Source organism: Onychostoma macrolepis, chromosome 02 (assembly GCF_012432095.1).
Source record: "Onychostoma macrolepis isolate SWU-2019 chromosome 02, ASM1243209v1, whole genome shotgun sequence".
In the NCBI taxonomy this organism is placed as follows: Eukaryota; Metazoa; Chordata; class Actinopteri; order Cypriniformes; family Cyprinidae; genus Onychostoma; species Onychostoma macrolepis.
This window is the reverse complement of record NC_081156.1, coordinates 14,261,435-14,280,711: the sequence shown is the minus strand read 5'-3', so window position 1 is coordinate 14,280,711 and position 19,277 is coordinate 14,261,435. Positions and strand designations below refer to the sequence as shown.

General features: G+C 38.0%; 1 protein-coding gene across 1 annotated transcript in view; it reads left to right on the top strand.

Annotated features, from left to right (window-relative positions):
• The window catches only part of dpydb (dihydropyrimidine dehydrogenase b), a 132,790-nt gene that overhangs the window by 63,265 nt on the left and 50,248 nt on the right, over positions 1 to 19,277 (top strand). The window contains exons 14-15 of the mRNA XM_058764469.1: positions 11,274 to 11,438; positions 14,911 to 14,979. Coding sequence (XP_058620452.1) covers positions 11,274 to 11,438; positions 14,911 to 14,979 — 234 coding nt within the window. The remainder of the gene's footprint in view (positions 1 to 11,273; positions 11,439 to 14,910; positions 14,980 to 19,277) is intronic.

Here is a 19,277-nt window from a genome sequence, read left to right as displayed (position 1 = left end):
AAGGTACAATTCAACGCAGGATTTTCAGAAAGATTGAAATGAAAAGATGATGCTGTGCCGACTATATTGGATCCAATGTCGCACCACACAAGTGTGAGTAACTGTTTCCATTACGTGGTCACTATTGCTTTGTCTGTTATTATAAATCGTTTGATATTTACTGAGTATTTATGCGTTTTTAACCTAAAACATAGCAGTGTCCATCTAGGAAGGATGTAGGCTGTCAAACATACACAACTATTAGCCAATCATAGAAGTGGGCGTTTACTTCTGAGTCTACAATCCGCCACGCCTATTCAAACAGAGCGTTCAGATGAGGAAGGTTAAAAACAGAACATAACATAGTCTGTTACTTCTAAATTTGGATTTCTTTTGATGTTAAAAATCTTGATAACATTATAAGTGGACCTCGGAGAAAATAAAAAACAAAGACAGTTCATGACCAAAGTCAACAACAACCCCAGCTAATAATTCTTCGAATCTTATGCTGCAGCGGCGAGATGAAGCCATATTTCGGTACAAAGAACTCATATTGCTCTCCACGTGCTAGAAAGACTGCACTGAAACACTCTGTCCCTTTCATTCTCTCTCGCAGACAGGATAAAGAAAACCCCTCAGTGCCAACATGTTCTCTGTGTCTCCGCACAGTGCTGTCATTAGAACATAGGGGACTTCTTTTTAATATCCTGTTCTCCTGAGCTCTGCTAAGATGCGTCGTCTGTCGAGGCCGCACTGCATCAATAGCGTTCGGAAAGCCCTGCGATTGTCACGCTGGATATGAAAATAACCGCCTATGTATATGTGCGCCGAATAACTAATTTACCTAGTGCTAACAGGGGCACCCAGCAAGCAGGCGGCACTTTCATTAATTATAATTAATGAGATGCACTGCATATGTAAATGTTTTATTTTTCCCTTCTGTCTCAAGATGCGAGTCCCTCGGGAATTGGCACCACAATGGCTTGGAACGGGCCCCGGGAACGGTTTTGCATGACAGTTAGTGGCACTTCTCTGTTATTCCTCGTCTCTGATGATCTAAGAGTCCATTGGTCCTCAGATCCACATGAAAAGGTCATGTGGTCAGATCTTAGCCATCAAACGGCAACTTGTAGAGCTGATGGGTGCTGAGATTTCAGATGAATCAGAACCTCCAGGCCCAATTAGCCTTTTAAGTCATCTCTGTGTGAGCTTTTCCTCCGTGGTGCCGTCGCAGGCAGGCAGCCAGGAAGTGGCATGTCAGAGCGCCAGAGGGCTAAGGGGCCATCACTCAGTCAGCGCTGCGCTAATTGTACATGAGAATGAATGATGGCTGCTATTGTTCTTTTATGCGAGGTTGATTGCCTATTACTCGTGTTCTTGAGCTCACACGAGCGGTATCCTGAGCCGACGGATCAGCTGGTTGGAGATGATGTTAATGCCGGCTGATTTTTGATGGAGTTCATTATGCCCCTGCAGAGTCATGATGAATTTTAAAGTTAGCGAGAAAGGAGGTGAGCCAGATTTTCGGGTGCGGAAAAATACATCTCCCTCTCGCTGACACATTCATCATAACATTGTCTGGGCCGCTCCTGACAAAGCTCCGCAGCTATACCCACTTTCCCCTCTACTGATTTAGCCGGTTGGTTATGGATCGGAGTGCAGTGCAGAGACAGAACTTGCTCGCTTCCTGCATGAGAAATAAGCCCATCCCCTGCTGTTTAAAACACATTCAATCATTGTCATAGCTCAGACAGGAGCTTATCACACCTAAGCTTTAAAACACACCACTTCAGGCTACGAGACTTAATATCTGCAGTATAAGACTGCAATGGAAGAGCAGATGAGATCCACATCTCCTAATTAGCCTGTAATTGTACAGTGCTTTGTCCAATTAAGTTAGCGTTTATAATGGTGGGTGTGAGCACATTGTGTTCTTTCTAGTCCACTCTCAAAGCTATTTGAATCATTGATCTAATCTACTTGGCAGATATTGACACGTAAGGTTTCATAAAACATGTAATTCAGTGACTACAGTATATTCAAACAAGCAGTATTTGAGACTGACAACCGCATTTATCAACATGCTTGACTCAAAAAATTGAATGTGTTCATTCATTGATGGACAACTCTCAAAAACTGCGTTCACACAGTCAGTGTTTGGGATTGACAACCGTATTTATTAATAGGCTTTAAGGTCATTGCACACTGAGTCTGAAATTTTCGCACGTTAAAAAATAAATACGACCTCATATTGTGTCAATCACGTTTACACACTGCCTCCAAAACGTTCGTCCATCATAAAAGAATTTGGATCAGGTTCGATTTTCTGTGTTTTTGCATCTGTAGCATGCATTTTGATAGGAAAGGATGAGGAATACGAAAAAACAGAAAAACGCACGGGAAAATTTTGGACTCAGTGTGCAATGGCCTTTACTCCCAAAAACTGTGTTCACAGTTTTTGGATTGACAAATTTTTTTATTAACAGGTTTCAATCTAAAATGCTGTGTTCCCAGTCAGTATTTGGGATTGAAAACCATATTTATTAACAGGCTTCACTCTAAAATGCTGTATCCAGAGTCAGTATTTGGGATTAAAGGTTTCGCTTTCAAAAGCTGCATTCACACAGTGTTTAGAATTGAAAATATTATTTAATAACAGGTTTCACTCTCAAAAGCTGCATTCACACAGTGTTTAGAATTGAAAATATTATTTAATAACAGGTTTCACTCTCAAAAGCTGCATTCACACAGTCGGTGTTTGGGTTTGAAAACCATATTTACTAACTAACAGGTTTCACTTTCAAGAGCTGTGTTCACACAGTGTTCTGAATTGACAATCTTATTTATTAACAAGTTCCACTCTCAAATGCTATGTTCGTAGTCAGTATTTAGGATTGAAAACTGCATTTAATAACAGGTTTCAATCTCAAGTAACTCAACTGTAACCACAGTGAGTAAATATTAAAGATGCCGACTGATAAAATCAGAAGGACTAATCACAATTCACACTTTGTTTAATACTTTATAGTTTCCATAATTTCTCCTGAATCATGGAACACTAAACCCAACAAAGCATACCAGTCTAGTCAGGCCAGGAGACCATTGAGGACCTGCATTTTAAGATTATTTTAAACTTTTTTTTTCAGCAGGGCAACCACACAATATGTCTATTTTCTGGCATTTTCATAACCTGAGAGTATTTGACAGCCCTAACATTAGTGACTGACAGCAAAGAACAACCCACAACTCATGCCGTACTTATATGTCAATAACATCACCAGCACCTAGTTGTCCACTGCAGTTCCATTTATACAATAAATATATAACTTAATCTCAAAATTCAGGCAATATTTTAAAGACCGTCAGTTTGGTTATAGAATGCCGTTATCAGTCTCTTTCATAGCCAAACGTCGTGCGAGCATAACCATATTTAGCACTCCAACGAGGACTGACAACCATGGTCTGTTGCTGTGTGAACATAGCCATTATGACATACACTTGTCTGACATATGGCCATTATTGAGGTCAGGTACTGACATTGCATGATGGGGTGACGGTGCCTGGAACGCTGTTCCAATTTATCTCAAAGGTGTTTAGTAGGGTTCAGCTGTGTGCTTAGATCAAATTTGTCAAGTTTTTTCTTTTCCACACCAGAGTCAATGAAACATTTCTTTATGGCACTGCTGCAACCAAACTGAAAGCATACATTTCTCTAGAATTGTATGCTGCAGGATTAAGACTAGTTTTCCCTGGAACATACAAACCTGTTTTGATTTAGTTAGTAGTATAGTTAGAGCTACAGTATGTCTGTATCGCCAATCCATAGAAAACATTCTTGACAGGCTATAACCCCAACAGGAGCACCAGGTATTGTTACACAGTTAGGTAGGACATCTGTGCTCTCTCTTCCACTTCTTCTCTGCTAAGGCCCTTAAAAAACAGGCAGCCTACTCAGTCCCTCATGCCCATATGGGCCAGCCGGAGCAGGCAGGAAATCAATGGTGGCTGGGGACAGACGGCTGCCGTCCCGCAATTAATGCCAATTTGTTATGTGCACGTATCTCTGCAGGGAGACATGGTGTGGGCGGAACTTTCCCGCACTGATTCAGGCACCTTGAGTACACAACTCTAGAGAGAGAGCTAGATAAAGAGTCTGTTCCCAGAGGTGAATTTAGATGGCTTTACATTCGTAGATGTTTGCATGAATATGAATGATTGCAATGAATTATTCAAATGTCTTGGCATGTTTTGTGACTCTGTACTGTTATTAACATACACTGTATTCAATGGATTGTAAGTCGCTGCCACTGAGCTATAAGGGTTTCTTTGTATAGGGATTATAAATATTGGTGACGCTCTACATTTAACTAAGTGGCATTTTCATAACTGGATGATGGAAATGTTTAAAATTTAAAGGTTTTATTATTTAATTTCATACAGTACATGGGAACTGAACACATGATGTTGCTGTTTCTAGGCCATGATACACTGCCATTCAAAAGTGTGTTTTAAGTAAGATAAAAAAAAAAAATAGGATATTAATACTTTATTCAACATTTTGAACCTTCTATTCATCAAAGATTCCTGAAAAAAATATATATATATATTGCAAATATATATATACAGCAGCATAACACCATTACTGATAATTGAGCACCAATAATAACTGATAAGCAAATCAGCATTTTTTAATGACTTCTGATGGATCAAGTGACACTGAAGTTTTTATTGTATTTTTCATGAAAATGCAGCTTTGGTGAGCATAAGAGACTTCTTTCAAAAACATAACAAAAATGTTAATTATTCCAACCTTTTCACTGCTAGTGTATATTAAATTAGCGGTCACATTTTATATTAGGTGGCCTTAACTACTATGCACTTACATCAAAAATAAGTACAATGTACTTATTGTGTTCATACTGTATTGCAAAACACTATTGCTGCTATTAAGGTGGGATACGGGTAATGTTAGGGACAGGTTTGGTGGTATGGGTAGGTTTAAGGGTGGGTTAAGGTGTAAGGGATGGGTCAACAGTGTAATTATAAATGTAATTACAGAAATTAATTACATATAGGTATTTTTAAAAATATAAGTACAATGTAAAAACATGTATGTACACAATAAGTGCCAAAGTGCCATTGTACCAAATGATTAATTCAAATGTAAATACATAGTAGTTAAGGCCACCTAATATAAAGTGGGACCAAATTAGCAAATTAAACATCAACAAAACAACTCCATTTGGAGATGTGCAAATGCTCCTACATGTTTTAAGCTCACAAACTGAGCTTGTTTCATTTTTTTCCCTGTTTTCCTGTCTTTTCTTTGATTGTCACTATCTAGAGGCAAAAGGCAAAAATCCTTCACACTAGACTGTGATATTTGTACATGAAGAAAAAAAATGACATGATATAAAACAAAAGGGAGAAGGTATCTAGAGGGCTTTTTTTCATTCGTTAATGCAGTACATGTATATCAATAAGCACTATCCTCCTGTACATACTGCTGTAGTGTCCTTGAGTGTGCTTCTTAATTCACTATCGCCCCAGGCATGCTGTATGATAGCCAATCCTTCAGCCTATATCATGTCTATCAGATGCTGGAACAGCGTTCGGCGGCGCTGAATGGGTGTAACAGTGTCAAGGTCCTCATTAAAGAATATATAGCATGGAAAGTAAAAGATTCACACTGAGATGGCAGAGGTGCGTGCGAGAAACAGTTTGGTGCAAGAGTGAAACCTGCGTGGACATGATAGCATGTAGCAGTTAATTTTATGTTTGTTAAATGCAGGTGTCGTGTGTGGGAAGCTTGAGTTTCATGACAGAAGAGAAAGCTTTGTAGTGACTTTTTAATCAGTCTACGTGAAGAGTGGGAGTTTTAAGCCTAACTTTTCATTCCTTACTTTGTTGCAAAGATATTTTTATGAGATGTAAATCACGTTCACTCACCTTTATAAGGCCTCGGAGTTAAGAGAGTTCATTTTTCTCTACAGCGCTCGAAGCCCTGACTTATTAACAGATGAAAATAAGCACCGCATTTTTTTTCCAAAGAGACATAAAAAAGAAAGTTTTAAATCCATGTTTAATTGTAAAATATACAAAAAGGTTTTTTACTTTATTGCTTAAAGGAATGAAGTGAAAGTTCTGTCACCGCTTACTCACACTAATGTCATTTCTAACTTGTGTGCGTTTCTTTCTTCTGTGTAACACAAAAGTTTTGAATGATAATTTTATATGAGGAAAAAGATGAGAATTTTACCTTAAACCCTTCCTTGACAGCTGTAGTCTCCATTCAGAGCTAAACAATGAGGCTGACAGTGAGCTTGCCCATTTTAATTATTGATTAACTTGACATTTTTATGACAAGTATACGGAGCCCTGCACATGACATGCAAGAAAAAAATAATAAAAAATTGTGTGCACGATTTACTAAAAGGTGCACATGATTACTATTTTGTTCTCTCGATTTGTTAAATCATGTGCTCGATTTGCTAATTCGTTCCCTTGATTTGCTAAATCGTGTGCACGATTTACGAATTCGTTCCCTCGATTTATAAATCGTGTGCACGATTTAGTAAATCGAGGGAACGAATTTGTAAATCGTGTGCACAATTTATAAATTGAGGGAACGAAATAGTAAATCGTGCACATGATATAGCCTACAATTTTTTTCCTGCATGTCATGTGCGGGGCTCCGTACAAGTAAATGTATTTGAGTGAAAAAGTATACCGTATTGACCCGAATATAAGACAATGTTTTTTTCTTGGAAATGCATCTGAAAAAACGCGGTCGTCTTATATTCAGGGTCTAGACTTGACATGTCAATAATACACCCACAACAATAGGTGGTGCTAAATACACGTAAAACGAGTGTGCCATGAAATATGTAATGTAATGTGTGCTGTAAAGATCGCGAGTGAAAACAAGGAGAAAAAGAAAAGCTTACAGCGGCACGAGTCGTGACTGACATGTTAGCCCGATGGGCCCAACTTCCTCTGTAAGTGATTTTAAAACATAAGACAGTACCCAGATTTGAAGACTGCAATAAGATTTCACTTCTACTGTTAATAAAATTTTGGTAGGGTACTATGAGATGGATAGCCTAAATGTTATATAATTCAGATGGGCTACCTGTTATTTTTATAGTATATCAAATATTTTTCATCATTTTATTCGTGTGTCATTGTTGGTACATTTTACCAGTATTTACCATACTTTCAAAACAAAAATTTAAAAATAGGAAAAATAATTTAAGAAAAAATGTGTTTTACAGAGAGAAAAAAAAAAACAAACAAGATTTGGTTTTCAAAAAGCCTTTTTCCAAAAGGTACATCTGGTAAAAGTGGGGTCGTCTTATAATCAGGGTCGTCTTATATTCGGGTCAATACGGTAATAATGCATAATATTTTGAATAATATTAAAATACATAATTAATATAAATAAATTCCTTACTGTTGTTGTATGGAACAAAGCAGCTTGGACATTCAGCTAAATAACTCCAAATGTGTTTTTCCTGAAAGAAAGAGACATTTCTGAGTTTCCAAAAACAGTGAATCTCATTTTTCGGTGAAGTATTCCTCTAATATGGGTAATAGCACAAATATTTAGATGTCCTGAAGTCAATAGCTACTTTAATAAGAGTATACAAAACATCTTTACACTGTTTTTCTCTGCTAAATGTTTTTTTTTACATCTTTCATTCATCTTTTTCTTAAAGCCTTTTAATGACTGAGATCTTTCCTTGTTGTTGTACGTTCTCATCATTGTGTCCTTAGTGCTGTTCAATGACTTCCTGCATTAATGACACTCAGTTATACCATTGAAATCTGCTCTGAAACGTGTATTGAGTGTATATCTTTTCATTAGCGATTTGTGACACACCATCTGTGATATTCAGATACTGTACTACTTTCACAAAGCAATTCACATTTGTGTGCAATTTTTCTGGTAGTACATGAATCAAAAACAATGTAACGGTTGTTGTAAGAAACCTATATGCACAACATGACTGCACTTAAGATGAGTATCTGATTATATATCAGTATATATCAGTATGAGTGTGGCCATGTACGTTTTTCAGCTATTGAAAAAGCTCCTCAGAAAGCTCGATCTATATAGTATTTGTTGATGTGACGTTACAAAGGTACATTTATCCTTACTAAACAAACTCAAATCCCCTTCACTTTACAGAACCGAAAGCCCAGACAGCTGAACTCAGTGAAAAGCAGAGAGGAACCACTCTGTAAAATGTGAATATATCAATTAGTAAAGTGGCCATGACTGCGGAAAGTTTTGAAAGATGGTGATTTAAGGCCACAGCCAGTATACTAGACGTATTGACTTTTTCAATTAAAAAAAAGGACTTGAAAGTAAAGGTCATTTTTTAGACTTTCCGGAACATCCATGCAACATGAACAGATCGATTTATAAAAGCCTGCTCCGAATAACCACAAAAAAGTAAATAACATAGATAAACATTCAATTTAAAGCTTTATTTTGTCCATTCATTGCTATTAAGGTTTGAAAACATAAGCTGTACAAGCAGATGGAAAAGCAGTTACGCACGTCATTACCATCAAGGCCATTTAGCTGTTTACCACGCCACATCCTGAGGTAAATCAGGTTGCTTTAGCTATACATCTAATCTGCAGTCAACAACCGCAGTCTCCAACTTGTACTTCCAAGAATTTGCTTACATAAACCAGCAGCCAGCGGTTGTGTAAGGTGTAATTGTTTTGCAATCTCCAGTCACGGTCACTCGTCCCTTGATCTGCGGCGGACCTGAGCTCAAACGCAAGGACACAGCAAAAATAAAAGCAGCGGGAATGGATTCTGCACCCTCCCTCACAGGAGTGTCAACATAATGATGGCTATAGCCGTAGAGATAATTGTGGCCGAATGCTTTCCTGTGTCAGTTTAAAAAATAGCTGGACTGTTTAAATGGCAGGCAGACTAATATTTAACTAGAGATTTTCTCTGAGGAGAACGAGAAAGAGGAAGCGGGGGTTGGCAGCTCATCGGGACGACGTAACCGCGGCGTCTGTAATTACCCTGAATATGCCTCCAGGCTGGCCTATCCGAGGGCTTCCTCGGAGGCTTGAGTGTGGCGCATGGCTCGACATTTGATCACTCTCTTATCATGTGTGTTCCTTTTGGGAGAGGTGCTGGCTTAAAAGGGGGGATTACTGGGCTGTGCCGGTCTGATAACCCCCTCAGTTTGTCGAACGCCACACACGCGGCCACAGCTAACCACTGACCTCATCTCTGACAAAAGAAGTGTGTGAATTCAACCCAGGCTAATGTTTGACAGGTTAACGCATGCTAATGGGCTCAGAGAACCAGAGATTATTTACTTACCACTGGATATCCTTCACACGCATTACCTTAAAGAGGGTACTCACACTGAAAGTGTAAATGTAGGTGGTGATGTGGGTAATGCGAGTATATGTACTTGGTAATCGCAGCGTTTTCTACTCTCTTATTACCTCTATACATTTCAAACGTCCTCCAAACAATTTGTCCACACGTCTCTTTTATCAGCAATGCAGCTACGCTTAGTTTCTAACTTAAGCAATGTATATCATTCCTGTGGAGACACTTGAGGTATTAGTTTTGAAGGCAGATGTTGTGTTGAAACAGAAGCTACAAACCACAGGCAACAAAATTTGTCACGTTTGGAGGCGTTTCACGTAGGCGTTTGTGATCGGAAGATGCTCCAGTTTCACTAGAAATCACATGTGTTTCATTGTAATAAAGATGATTTTCTCTTCCTATGTTTCAAAAGGAAACTTGCAGTAGGTATGGTAACAGATTGTGCTGTAGTTATTTTCAGAAGCTCACATGGCTACAGATGTTTTACTGTTTTGGAGGCAGAAAAATATGTTTGTATAAATCGTAACAGAAATCAATTTACAATCAATCAGTCACAGGGGTCCACAGAATATTTACAGAGAAAAATAAATTACATAATATATTGTCTAGGGCTGTCAAAGTTAACTTGAGATATTAATTAAATATGATTAACAGAATAATTTAAAAACATTTACCAAATTTCATATTAATACTTATACATTCTGCTATTAGAAGTCATGAAATTACAAATTGTAACGACATCTTTAGTTTATAACATTACGATTTTTTGTAATTTTATATATATATATATATATATATATATATATATATATATATATATATACTGTATATAAAATAATTATCTAGTACAAGATTGAAGTCAATTCTTTAATTTAGGAGATGTTTATATCATGTTTAATATTTCTAACACAGTGGGTCTTTATACATGACATTATATAGCTGCCTTTATATTTTCAGAGTGTCTATTTACACTAAGTGCAAATAGCCCGCATTGTTGGCAAAGGCTATTTACACTAACTCCGCCCACCAACGTGTAATTGGGATAGTCAACACTAAAAAAAAGACATTCATTCAGCATCTGTTTCAGTGGCGTAGATGCTTTTTGATGCGATCGACCCGAGTTCGAGCCTTCCTTTTTACCTAACTTTTTTTTCTCCCTTTTCAAATCTCATATCGCATCAGAAAGGCATTTATTTTTATATACTTGCTCTTAGTGCAAATAGCGTATTGTTAAAAAATACTGCTATTTTCACTTGGTGTAAATAGAATCCATCGCTATTTGCACTTAGTGTAAATAGCATCTATCACTATTTACACTTGCCTTATATTTTTCTGTTTTTGTAAAGTACCTTGAAAAGCAACCTTAAAGATGCTACAGTATATAAAAAAAATAAATATATATATATATATAAAATACATATTTGAGGGTCCCGAGGACTGAAATGTTTGAAAATGCCTGTACTTGTCTATCACATCTGACCCTAATGTAAAAAAAAATTAAGTTTTGTTTGGTCATGTGTTATCTTGCCTCTGGTGCCCCCATATAAAATGGTGCACGTGTCAGCTCTGGTTATCTTAATTGTTTAAAATTGTGTGGCTCCAAATTAACACATGCAAATGAATCCTAATTGCTCTTACTAATGGGCCATGCTCTTATCAATTCATTTATCATAGTTTTCTCTTAATTGTGAAAAAAGGCTGAAATGTGCTTGATTGATGCTTATATCATGAATATATAGCAAGCATTTGTGGAATCTGACATTTTGATAAAGAAAGTACAGATGTGTGTGTAAAGGTTCCAAAGGAAAAATGCATTCAGGCTCCAAGTTTGATCACTTTCAGCCTAGTGAATGTGGTTTGTGTGCTCTCTCAGTGCTAATTGCAGTTTAGCGAACAGTGACAAAGTTTCTCTCTCCTGCAGGATTTGGTGACCAATGTGTCACCGCGAATCGTGCGTGGGACTACCTCAGGTCACATTTTCGGCCCTGGCCAGGGCTCGTTCCTCAACATCGAGCTCATTAGTGAAAAAACAGCCGCCTACTGGTGCAAGAGCGTGGCCGAACTCAAAGCCGACTTCCCCAAAAATGTGAGTTCACTTTCAGCTAGTCTTTATCTCATCTCTATCTCTCCCTCTCTTTTACTCTTATTCCTACAGAAGTTTTCTCATAATGTGATTCATTACTTTGTTTCTCACTTTTTGTGGCTGGGGAGCCTGTCAGTGTTTTATCAACAGCCATAATTCTCCATAATAGAGGTGCCATCTTTTTCCCTCGTTTTCTGTCCCTCAGTAATTTGAGTCGCTTTTGCTCTGTGCATGTTAACTGCTTCACGAGTAATTGTGTAATAGAATCTCACTAATAGAAGATTTTCCAAGGCCTTCATTCTCTTCTCCTCCCTCCTCTCAGTCGCTCTGCAGGCAGATGACAATAGCTTTTTGTAGTGTTCTTTTCATCGCAATCAGCCATCTCTTTTCTCTCTAATCATTTGCAATGAGACAGCCCGTTTGAGCACAAAATAACTTCCTCAACTTTTGTTGTCTGCCTGCTTCACTCAAGGGTGAGATTAATTTTGAATTACAGGGTGTAATTATGAAGCACAACGTCACTTTTCACACTAACCCCTTGAATCCCTCCTTCACACAGATGTGTCTCTGGGTTTATTTTTTTCAGACTGGCATTTACCTTGATGTCCACATAGGCAGCTATATTCTTAGGCTACATCCAAACCTAAATTGAATGTCATAATGCCCTAGGTAGTAACTCTGCATGCCACACAAATTGGCTTTTTTTTTAAGTTAGAGTTTGAAGTTAGCATGCTGTTAAGATAACATTTGAATAAAGTAAAAAACAAAAACAAAACAATATCTATGTGACTGATTTATTTCAGTAGAATTCAATAGGTCGGTAACGTTACAATCATGCAGTAACAATCAAAATGTTGGCAGCTTCAGCAGTAAAATGTTTCTGTTTAATAATTCCTATAGTTGGCTTTTGGTAATGTTAATGCAAGATTAATCTGAAAATTATGACAAGGTATGAACGCACTATTTGACATTAGCATGTTGCTAAGCTAACAACATGTTTACTCTGGTAAAAATTACAGTACCTAACACTCACAAATATTGCACAACATAGCTTTTACCTTAAAGGGATAGTTCACCCAAAAATGAAAATTCTATCAGTAATTACCCTCATGTCGCTCCGAACCGTAAGACCTTTGTTCATCTTTGGAACACAAATTAAGATTTATTTGTTTTAAATCCGAGATATTACTGACCCTGCATAGACAGCAATGCAACTGACACGTTCAAGGCCCAGAAAGGTAGTAAGGACATCGTTAAAATAGTCCATGTGACATCAATGGTTCAACCGTAATGTTATGAAGCTACTACATTGCTGTCTATAAAGGGTCAGAAAGCTCTCAGATTTGTGTTTTGAAGATGAACGAAGGTCTTATGGGTTTGGAACTACTTGAGGGTGAGTAATTAATGACAGAATTTTCATTTTTGGGTGAACTATCCCTTTAAGGAGTTAATTCTACTTCATCTAACCCCAAAAATGATTTTTGTTGGTGTAAGCCAGTGAATTTGATTCAGTCATATTAAATCTGTGTGACTTTTGTCAAACCAGTTAATTTAGAAATAGCTGCATGAAGCATTCTTTTTACGGTGTGAGTAAATGAATCAGTTTTTATTTATACTGAACTACTTTGTGAATGAAATAAGTTTATTTATGGTCAACACTTCTCTCATTTCACCTCGTCCATCATCTTGGATTTGTGTTTTTCCCTTCTCTCTGCAGTGCATCCCAGAATTGCCTTCTCCAAAGAGAATATATTAGAGGCAAAAAAAGGCATCTCATGAGGAATCATAATTAAAATGCCTACATTTAACTATGCTCCCTTAAAAACTTTCCTCTGTAGGCAGCACACTCAGTTTTGTAACAGAGCATCTGTCATATATCCAGTGAGATAAACATAATCTACACACAGAATAGTTCAGTAAGACTCTCATTGATAATGCTCATCGAATTTGTGCAGGTTTCAGCTATTCAACACGCCCATTATATCCATTTACTATCTACAATTTCCATTTTCCCCCAATGCTCCTCGTCAGCATGTCGTGACCCGCACGGGCCACACTCTAGGGAGCGTTGAAGTGTGTGTTCGTCAGAGCTCATCACAGCGTGTGACTGGTTCGTGGTCAGGGGTGATGGGCACACGCCGCTGGATGAAATGAATACTCAGAGAAGCGTAATGAATAACAAAACCACCGCAATAATGTCAAATTATACCGGCTCACACATTTCAGCCCCACAAACACACTCTCTGCGAGGCTCACTAGAGGTTAGGAACAAGTCTGCGACTGAAGAATAAACGTGGCGCATAGAAGAAGAAGCTGCGACCCCGCCCCCAATTCTTTTTTTAATTTCCTCATATCACCACATGATTGACAGTTTCCACAGCAATGGGGGTCCCTAGAGGGCCAGTGTTGCTAGTGTTGGCGGATGGGCTCAGTTACCTCAGCACAGCATTATTAAAGCGATAACAGGGTGATTCCTGCTTCTTAGAGACGCAGCCTGGCTCTCTCACTCCCTTTTTTCTGTCTGATTAAAAAAGGGTAGAGCAATGCCATGCATGCACATTCACATTCATCTCAAACTCGAGTTTGTAAATGCTGGATAGCAAAAAGAACTGACTTTATGTTACAGTATATAACAGATAGGCATGTATAGACCGAGATCCGGCCCTCAGTTGTCCACCTGACACCAATTTAACATCAGCACTTTTCTAGCCAGGCATTTGTGTAATCTGACGGTATGATAATGCGTTTGTAAAGGTTTCAAAGGAAAAATCCATTCATGCTTCACGTTTTATCAGCAAAAAGAGTTGACTTGCTCTTACAGTATATTACAGATATACATGTATAAACAGAGACCCAGTTCTCAGTTATTCTCCTGACACCAATAAAACATTGAATGCCGCTTTCAGTATGTGGTTGAGTGGAGCTCCCAGGGGTGAGCGGGTGAGAGCAGGTGGGGTTAGAGGCGCTACAGGTCCCCCAGGTCCCGGCGAGATCCAGGATGGATGGACTCATAAACTTCAACACACGCTTTGGCCGCCAAGCGTTTCTCCCAGCGCCCTCCGTGCCGATTTGTTTCCCTTAAAAGCACCCAGCGAGGAGAAGACACGTGGCGTATATCTCTCCGCTTTATGGTGCGATTACATTGTCTCCGCATACAGTGAGAGTAATACAGCTAAATCCTGCCTTGCCACAGAGGAGCTGAATAATGCCGTCAGCGTGATGTTTTTATTGTTTTAATAATACGTACATGCCACTGGGCGTCTACAAATGCACTGAATTATAAAGCAGCACAGTTTAAGGTGGGGTAATAGCTTTTGCTGGAAGCCGGGCTGTTAAAAAATGAAATAAATAAATGTGGATTGGAAAAAGTGGCGGGTTTAGTGCAAGCGCATCAGGTGAAATCGCACTTCATCAGTCATTTTCATTCCCCCTAAGGTTTGTTTCTGTTCCTCAGACTCTTTTCTTCTTTGTCTAGATTATCATTGCCAGTATTATGTGCGGGTACATCCAAGCTGACTGGACTGTGCTGGCAAAGATGGCTGAGGTAAGCTGCCATTCCTTGTGTGTGTTTGTGTTTGGCAAGTTTGCTCTGTTTGTTCCTTACACATCTCCCAACTTCAGAGATTAATCAGGCTTATTGGAAACATGAAAAGTAAATGAAACATGAATCCATGAAATTAGTTAATGTTCTGAAGATCTTGTTCTTCAAGATATCCATTTCATTTACATGTTTGAAAGTCTTTTAATGTGAAGGATTTTTTTTCCCCTTGGCATATCACACAACGAAAGCATTTGTTTATCACATGCATTCTCAACACAGTGACAAACACAGTCACATCCATATTCATAGTGTAAAGCCTCATTGGTTCTGTGGAAAGAGGCTTTTACATTAAATTTGCATTAGATACTGTATCATTGGATTTCAGCCTTTCGGGTGACAGAAGCCAACTGTGCTCACAAACTGTGAATGAGAAGTTGTAAAACTTTATAAAATGTATGTTTGCCATAGCCGGAACAAACCCTCTTCCTCTATCATAATCACACTGACCCTGACAAGCTAAGTGTGCTTTTCTTTGTCAAATGGCCAAACAAAGGCTTGATAATTCAGCCAAATTATCATCAATTACCCACTTCATATTGGTGTTTCTTGCTTCTGTGGAACACAAAAGGAAAAATGTTGAAGAATGTACTTGCCACTGTGGCTGTGCAAATTGACCATAATATAATTTCTGTCATGTCATCTCTTGGGAGAGTTTGTGGTAGTAAACATGGCAATGTTAATGTGTTTGGTCTTGGCGGAATAGATCTGCTACACTGCTGCGGCAGAGCAAGTACAGCTACTTTCTATTGCCAATACATCCAGAGACATGCTGCTGTAAACATGCAGGAAATACTGCTGCTGCAGATATAACATGAAATAACCATTGTGTATATCATATATGAAATTACCCTGTAGCAGCTCTCTACAGGTGGAGCTGGGGAAGGAGGAGGGTTTCTGAAGATGTGAATAATGATGTGATTATATCAGATTGAGTTAGAACCTATCAATCTGTGCCATCTAGAGTTTCATGACAGAAATTTGTATATAATATACCAGTTAAAAATTGGGACAGTACAATTTTTAATGTTGAATTTTCACTCTTCATTGTCACTTAATTCTTTAGAAATCATTATGTTAAAAACAGTTGCTTACTATTTTTGTGGAAACTGTGATACACTGTTTTATTGCCCATTTTTGATCAACTTAATGCATCCTTGCTCAATAAAATCATTAATTTCTTCCAAAAATTTAATAAAAATTTGGAATGAGAATAAAATAGAACAGAATAGAACATATGTAATATGTATGTTTTTCTTCACCTTTAACTGATTAGACCTGCAGTCTGCACCCCCAGTTTAAAACCACTAGTATGAACTACTTTTATTATACTTTATAATACTTTTTGTCCTAAATAAATAGAAGACGGATGAAGAGAAAGCATACAGGTTTCAAATAGGATGAGTAAATTACAGTTTTTATTTTTGAGTCAACCATGCCTCTAAACCCCCAATCAGTTTTTGACAAATTCTGTTCTAACGAGACTGAAGCACCTCTTCCTAAAATTCACAAATGCAGGCGAGCTGCTTATTTAATGTATACTTGAGGGTTTCTGCAGACTGACGTTATTGCATTCGACGTAAGTGTGTATGTGTGTGTGTGTGTGTTCTCTGAGGTGTTATAATTCCCGCTGGAGCTGTTTAGTTCTGTATGTAAACAACCGTTGCTGATTTAGACAGGACGTACAGTATGTAAATGTGGACAGGACCCTGCCATCACTAACACTTACTGCTGCTGGTGCTCTAATTGAGGTGTCGTACGCTCTCGTACCTTCCAGTTTATCTCCTCGACGCCCTCACACTCACACACACAAATGCGCACAGCGAACCCACACACATGTGCGTTTACATTGAGAAAACCCAGGAGAAGATTTGGCTCGTGCAGCGAGGAGGCTGGAGTGACAGTAAGCTTCAAGACCAATGAGGAAGACATGTTTGTGAGGGAGTTTAGTGGGAAGTTTCATGTACAATCATGTCAAGTCATTCTACTCTAAAATCGTTCTTCCTCCTCAACATGCCTGTGATATAATACACATTACAAAACAACCCACACTACGGCCCTGTTTACATCTGATATTAAGGGCTGTCTATTGAATAATGTATAATGATGTAATAATAATACAGTGTTCCATAAAATAATGATACAAAACGTCTTTCTTTTTAAAGTACTTATGAATCGATTCTTTTTAACGAATCAAGAGCATTCAGTGTGATCAGTATTTGAATTTGATTCCCAAAATGAATGTCTCTTATGAACTGATTCTTTTTAGTGAGTCAGAAACATACTGTTCAGTGCAAACAGTATAGTGAAACAAATGAATAAACCTGTGAATCAGATCTTTGAATGAATAGTCTATGGCTTGAATCAGTCTGAAACACTGCTCTGTATGAATGTAGCGTTTCTGATTTTATGACCATATACATTACCATTCAAAATGATGAGTCATTCAGATTTTTTTATTTATTTTTTTGGAAAGAAATTAAACATTTTATTTATCGAGGATGCATTACAGTGATCAAAAGTAGCAGTAAAGATTTACACTGTTAAAAATATTCAATTTCAAATAAATGCTGTTCTTTGAACTTTCTATTCATCAAAGAATCTTGGGGGAAAAAATATATATATACAAAAATATTAAGCAGCATAACGGTTTTCAACATGATTAATAACAAAACATGTTTTGAGCAGAAAATCAGGATATTTGAATGATTTCTTAAGATCATGTGACACTGCTGAAAACTCAGTTTTGGATCATAGGAATAGATGACATTTAAAATGTAAAAAAAAAAAAAAAAGATTAAAATATGAAATGGTTATTTTGAGATTTAATATAATTTTCATAATATTACTACTTTTACAAAAAAAAAAAATGCAGTCTTGGTGGGAGTCTTTTTTACAAAAACATTAAAAATCTTACCAACCCCATATTTTTTTTTTTTTTTTTTTTATATTGTATGTCACTTTCTACATCAGTGTATTACTCTGAGTTTTAAATAATTTGACCATCAGCACTGACCGCTTGTAACCACTTGAAACTGATCTTAATACCAGGGCATTTTACTCTGATTTTCACTGGACTCAAGCTTTTAGGCATTTGAATCAGAATTTTGATGCGTCATGCTCACTTTTCAAAACATGCTTTGCTTTTATGAATCTTACAAAGACACAGAAGATATGAGAGCAGCCTTTCTGTGGCGAGGAAGCCTCGCATATTCTTGCTTTAGCTGAGAGAAGGGTCCGAGAAATTTCTTAATGCCGATCATTAATTCATTCATTAAAGAAGTGCAGAGTGTTAAAGGGCCCAACAGAATTGTCTATCAAAGTTGCCTTGATGTAGCTATGAGCTGGATTGTGCCGGGCAGCGTGGCTTTGATCACACTGGAGTGGTTAGTTCTTGTCAAAGTTAGTGTCAGGTCTGATCAGTGTTTGTGTTGAGGCCTCTGGCTGTCTAATGGAGCGTATCCAGACATCCTCCACTCACTCTGTCTCACTCAAACACACAAACATCATTTTTCGGAGTCCTGCAGGTAAGTCACAGCTCAAAGCCTGGGCCATATGTGAAGACCGAAATCATCTAGGCTTACAAATGGAAATCTACTATACATGCAAGTACTTATCTTCGTCTCGACAAGCGCAACAGTTGGCTTTTGTTTCCTGTTCAAGTGGGGAGCTTTGATGTGATGCACTTTTTACTATTTCTGGATAAGAGGTCATCAGCTTTGAAGTTTTCTGATGTATGAGGTACATGAAAGCTCTTTCTTATGACACACAGGTGATGCTCTTGTTTTCGTTTTGCCATTGTTAGGATTCACAAATAAAATTACTTCAGTTCTGTCAAAATATTTCCGTGGAAAACGCAGAAAGGGGCTGAATGTTAAGGTGCATTGTGTGTAAATATCATCTGTCCTTGGTTGCGACTCTCCTTGTTGAGTCCACCAGCCTCTGGAAACACAAGAACGGTTCATCAGGGGCTTTATAAATTTGGTTTCAGTGGCCATGCAGCTGCATACAAATCTAAGATCACCACTGAGCAACGACAAGCATCAGCTGGAGTGGCGAAGAGCTCGTCACTATCAGGCTCAGGAGCGGTGGAAATACATTCTCTGATTAATCACTCACTCTTCACCATCTGGCAGTCTGACAAACGGATCTCGGACTGACGTGAGAATCTGAATCTGACAGAGAGGGCTACCCACATTCCCAACCTTCCACGCATGCATATTGCCAGCTGTAAAGTTTGATGG